Source organism: Chanodichthys erythropterus, chromosome 9 (genome assembly GCF_024489055.1).
Source record: "Chanodichthys erythropterus isolate Z2021 chromosome 9, ASM2448905v1, whole genome shotgun sequence".
Classification (NCBI taxonomy): Eukaryota; Metazoa; Chordata; class Actinopteri; order Cypriniformes; family Xenocyprididae; genus Chanodichthys; species Chanodichthys erythropterus.
The window spans coordinates 6,510,850-6,516,932 of NC_090229.1; the positions used below are offsets into that span (position 1 = coordinate 6,510,850).

The 6,083-nt window shown below is 29.5% G+C and overlaps 1 protein-coding gene across 2 annotated transcripts in view; it reads left to right on the forward strand.

The window, feature by feature from the left end:
- Positions 1-5,657, forward strand: part of zgc:63587 (uncharacterized protein LOC393431 homolog) — a 47,998-nt gene extending 42,341 nt beyond the window's left edge. Inside the window, exons 8-12 of one of the 2 annotated variants that reach the window (XM_067394356.1) lie at positions 1,219-1,320; positions 1,419-1,564; positions 2,613-2,696; positions 3,273-3,333; positions 4,841-5,657. In XM_067394356.1, coding sequence (XP_067250457.1) covers positions 1,219-1,320; positions 1,419-1,564; positions 2,613-2,696; positions 3,273-3,333; positions 4,841-4,909 — 462 coding nt within the window. In that variant the 3' untranslated portion in view covers positions 4,910-5,657. The remainder of the gene's footprint in view (positions 1-1,218; positions 1,321-1,418; positions 1,565-2,612; positions 2,697-3,272; positions 3,334-4,840) is intronic. The other variant, XM_067394357.1, reaches the window with a different exon arrangement.
- Positions 5,658-6,083: the final 426 nt, after the last annotated feature.

A 6,083-nucleotide genomic window follows, 5' to 3' on the forward strand; every position in this document is an offset into this window, starting at 1 on the left:
CTGTATATTTTTATGAATCATTTATTTTAATTAAATTATTTAATTATAAACGTAAATTGTTGTTAAAAAGTATAATTAAGATGTATAATGTTATAACTTATGATGTTTATATATAAATGAAGAATTTATTGTTATCATACATTTATTGAATTATTATTTTAAGTTTATTTTATTATTTTAAGTTATACACACACATATATAATTATTTATATTATAGTTTTTTTTATTGATAATTAACAATTAATTACCAATTATTAATTACTAATTATGTGTATATACAGTATGTGTGTGTGTGTGTGTGTATATATATATATAATTATGTATAATTATGTATATATAATTATATATAAATATATATATATATATATATATATATATATATATATATATATATATATATATATATATATATATATATATATATATATATATATATATATATATATATATATATATATATATATATAAAATATAAAATATAAAAAATTATTTAATTTAAAATTTACAAAGTTTACAAGTCCGTAGACCTCTGAACTTAAAGGTTTATAGCTCTAAAAGTTTATATATAAATAAATGTATATTTTATAATATATAATGTTTATATTTATTATAAAATAGTAATTTTATATATATATATATATATATATATATATATATATATATATATATATATATATATATATATATATATATATATATATATATATATATATATATATATATATATATATATATATATATATATAAGTAAATTAGTTAATGTAAAATAATGATTTCATTTAAAATGTACAAATATAATAAATGTTTTTGCGCTTAATTCAACTGATTCAATTGCACTGGGTAAAGGTTTATAGCTTTAAAATTTTATAATAAAATGCATATATTTTATAATATATATTATATTTATATTTAATATAAAATAGAAATTATACTTATACACATACAAAACTAAATAAATATATTTTACATTAACTAATTATATATATAATATAATATGATATATATATATATATATATATATATATATATATATATATATATATATATATATATATATATATATATATATATATATATATATATATATATATATATATAATAGTTAATGTAAAATAATGATTGAATTTAAAATTTACAAATATAATTACGATTTTTTGCACTTATAATTCAGTGCACTGGGTGCACAGACCTAGCTTTAAAAGTTTTTATTTCGTGCAGATTTTGGATGAGATTAGTGAGCAGGGGATCCGAATCTACCAGCTTCCAGATGCTGATTCAGACGAAGACGAAGAATTCAAGGAACAGACGCGTGTCCTAAAGGTCAGAGGTCAAAGTTTTTAAGTTCATTATCAGTTCTGTAACACTGCCCGACCTCCCAAAGGCTTTGACTGAAGTTGAAAGAGTGTGTTTGTGTGCAGGCCAGCATCCCGTTTGCAGTCATCGGGTCCAACCAGCTGATAGAGGTGAAGGGGAAGAAGATCCGTGGACGCTTGTACCCGTGGGGGGTCGTGGAGGTGGAAAACCCTGAGCACAATGATTTCCTCAAACTACGCACTATGCTGGTGTGAGTACACACACACACACACACACACACACACACACACACACACACACACACACACTCGTTGTCTTAATCTCCTAAATATGAGAAACAGTAGTAAAGACTGAAAAGGTGAAACATGAACATTTCCACCCTCTGAACCTCAGAGTTCAACAGAATGTTTTTGTTGCCGTACCTTTTAAGACTTCTTGAGTTACATGAGCTTAAATATTTCATTCCAAAATTAAAAAGTGTTTTTGCATAAAGTAAATTAAGCCAATTTTATGACAATTAAAATGTATGCATTTTTGATGCACATTTCCACTACAAATTGTCATTAATGTACTGCATCTGTATGTTTTATTTATTTTCAGTGGTGATTCTCATAAGTCATGACTCATGAGTCTCAATACTGTATTTTAATGATAAATGAGTAACCTTACAATAAGGTTTTATTTGTTAACATTCATTAACTATATTATTAAACATGAACTACAACAAACAATACTTCTACATTTGTTAATCTTAGTAAATCTTACTTATACACTTTTAAAATCTAAAGTTGTATTTGTCAATATTTGTTAATGTACTACATGAACAAAGAACAATTAGATTTTTAGTAACATTAACAAAAATAAGTAATTGTTTTAAAATATATATTGCTCATGTTAACAAATGAGACCATATTGTAAAGTATTACTGAAAAATAAATACATTTAAATCAGCATAAGAAATTAAAGGTAGAACAACAGATACCAAACCGATGTATAAATACTTTAAATAATAGTTTTTTAAGTGATGTATACTTTAAACAATATTAATTAATGTAGGGTTATTTTGCACTTCATTATTGAGGGAAATGTGAATTATTATTAATATGCCTCCAATGGTGGTAAAATAGGCTGTAATTTCTTTATGCAAAAATATTATTTCTTATTTCTTTCCTTTGATTTTGGGAGACCCATAATTTGGGTGACCTGTTGGCTTGATTTCTCCATTTGTTCTGCAGCGCCCTCTGCTGATGTAAAAATGTAAGCCTTATGTGTGTGTGTGTGTGTGTGTTTCTGTGTAGAACTCACATGCAGGACCTGCAGGAGGTCACTCAAGATCTCCACTATGAGAACTTCCGTTCGGAGAGACTAAAGCGAGCTGGCAGGTATGGTACAACAAACAAAGAATGGCAACCTGTAGATCAGGGGTGGGGTCAACAACCATTTTGTCATGAAGTGCCATTGTTAATTGACATTTTCCTACTTAATCACTGTGCCACCACCCCCCATATATAAATTCACACATTTTAAAAGTTCATAATGGCTCAATTTAATGAAAGGTTAACACATTTTACAGTTGAGACCTGATGATCAAACTTTACTTGATCAAGAACAAACTTGCTTATTTGATTAGTAACATAGAAAAAGTGCAGAACCTTAAATATTTCTAAAGTGATTTCCCTTAAAATTTGTTTTGTGAAATAAAGGGATAGTTCACCCAGAAATAAAAATAATCCCATAATTTACCCACCCTCAAACCATCCTATGTGTATATGACTTTCTTCTTACAAACAAACACAATTTGAGTTATATTACAAAATATCCTTGCTCTTTCAAGCTTTATAATGGTAGTGCTTCTGATTTTACTCGCATGCCAACTACCCCTCTGTATGCCAGTGTTGGTATGCAAGGGATTTGAGTGAATGTTTGGTGTATATTTGTGCTGAAATCATGTGTTCCAGCAGGGCGGTTGAGGAAGAAGTGATGGACAAAGACCAGATCCTCATGGAGAAGGAAGCTGAGGTAAATCACAAACACACATTCATATCATTTTGACAATCGGTTCAAACTCTATAGTAATATCTAATATATTAGTATATATTAAGGTTTTGTAATATTTTTGAAAGAAGCCTTTTCGGCTCACCAAGGCTGATTAAAAATATGCATTAAAATCAGTAATATTTTTTTACAATTTAAAATAACTGTTTCATATTTAAATTTATTTTAAAATGTAATTTATTCCTGAATTTTCAGCATCATTACTCCAGTCTTCAGTGTCACATGATCCTTCAGAAATCATTCTAATATGCTGATTTGCTGCTCAAGAAACATTACTGATTATTTTCAGTGCATTGATTACTATTAATAAAAAATATTAATTTCTTACTGGCCCTAAACTTTTGAATGATATCTCTAATATATTGATATCTAACGTATATTTAATATATATCATTATGGATGTGTAGTGGTTTTGGAGCCAACACCATTGAATGCTTAATCCCGGTCGGGTGTGGACGCAATCAGAGCAGTTTATAAGCATGCGTGTCTGCACAGGAAATGATATCAGCCTCCTGCAGCACAGAACATACAGAATTGCTTACAATGTAAAGAGTGTGTGTGAGTGTGTGTGTGTACATATTTAACCTACCAAATGTGCCCTCAAAGCTTGTAAAACCTTGAATCAGCTACATTGTGAGGAGCAGCCAACAGCCCCCAAAAGGAAAACGGATTAATAAGCATGCTAAATAACGTTTTTATTAATATGTAAAAGTGCAAAAGTGATTGATAGAAAATATAATTAGCTTAATATAAAAATGGAAAGACTGCACCAAGACACAAAAACAAACATGAGTGTGTTTTAGCATCATCAGTGATGTATTTAGAGGAGCAGTTGTGTACAGCATGTTCTCTAATTATCGAGATTGTTGTGATTAGATCTTAATTATTTAGAGACTGCTGTGTAATTGTGTTTATGCTTCACTGTTCATGTGTACGTGTCAGTCTACATGAGGTGTAACAAATGTTAGATGTTGTGCAGTAAAGTGTGAAAATACACACACTTCTGATTAGAAATTTAGTAATATGTACACTACCGCTCAAAAGTTTGGGATCGATAAGATTTTTAATGTTTTTAAAAGAAGTTTCGTCTGCTCACCAAGGCTTAATTTATTTAATTAAAAATACAGTAAAAACAGTAATATTGTGAAAAATTATTACAATTTAAAAAACTGTTTTCTTTTTGAAAGTAATTTATTCCTGTGATGGCAAAGCTGAATTTTCAGCATCATTACTCCAGTCTTCAGTGTCACATGATCCTTCAGAAAACATTCTAATTTGCCGATTTGCTGCTCAAGAAACATTTCTGATTATTATCATTGTATTAATTATATATATATATATATATATATATATATATATATATATATATATATATATATATATATATATATATATATATATATATATATATATATATATAAGTGAAAACTTGCAGAAACAGTCTCTCTATCTGCTTTTTCCTCTCTTGCAGCTGAGACGCATGCAGCAGATGATCGCTCAGATGCAAGCTCAGATGAAGATGAAACCGGGAGATGACTAAGAGTGTATGAGAGTGTGTGTGTGTGTGTGTGTGTGTGTGTCTGTTTGTATGTTGTGGGAACAGGAAGTGCCATCTGACTGGAGGTTACATTTATCCTACCCATTTCTAAACACTATTTGCCTGTCTTATCCCTCATCAGATTGATGGTACGTAATGTTAATGATGCCTAATTCATGTAACCAATCAGTATCGCAGCTCCGCCCATACGAACAACCTCGACACTGAAACAAACAGTCCATTATTATGTCTTTAAATCAAGTCTCTGTCCAATCAGGTTAGACGCTGTTAATAATTTATACCATGGTTTTACGGACAATGTTCAGCATATGTTCATATGTAGACTGATCAGGGTTTGTGGCCAGCTGTATTTAGACCGTGGAGGCTGGATGTTTTTCTGTGCCAAACACTCTTTTTAAGCTGCTTGGCTTGTACCAGTCATGTTTTTTATGCATCAGACTAGCATATGTTTAACAGATAACCTCACCACTACTTTATAATGCATGTACAGTGCTGAAATGGGATAACATAAGAGGATACTGTACTCGTATGCACCTGGTCAAGTTTACAGTTTTATCTAATGTACTGGTTCATAATCGTGATGCATTCACAGACATAAATTAATATCAGAGTTTATTTGAAAATGTTTGTTTGTATTAAAAAAAAAAGCATGTAAAAGTATGTTTTTTGTGGAGAAACACAGACTGAGATGTAAGTAGCACATATAGAATTTCATCACAAAAAGTATAATCACTAACAAAGAAAATAATCTTTCTTTTAAATTAATTTGAGTCTTTATGGCATCGATTCAAGCTGTGCATTGGGTAGGGTTTCCCTCTAGTGGACACTACAGGAACAATAGAAAGCACGTAAAAGCTACATTTGCCAGATTGGATCATGAAAAAAACTTGGACAATCTCTTGACATTATGTGTGCATTTTGTCAATATCTGATCAGTATCTTTTTGAAAGGAAAAATTGCTTAATAAAGCATCTCAGCAAATGTTTTTGAGAGTTCACCTTTCATATTTAGAGAGTAGGAATATAGTAATGGTACTAAAATGACGATAAAGTTCAGTTTATCGTGGACGCACTGGGTCAGCTGTATTTTGATTCACAGAAATGCCTTAAAACTCCATTTAGATGCACATTTAGGCTTTCTCTTATTTTATATTCTC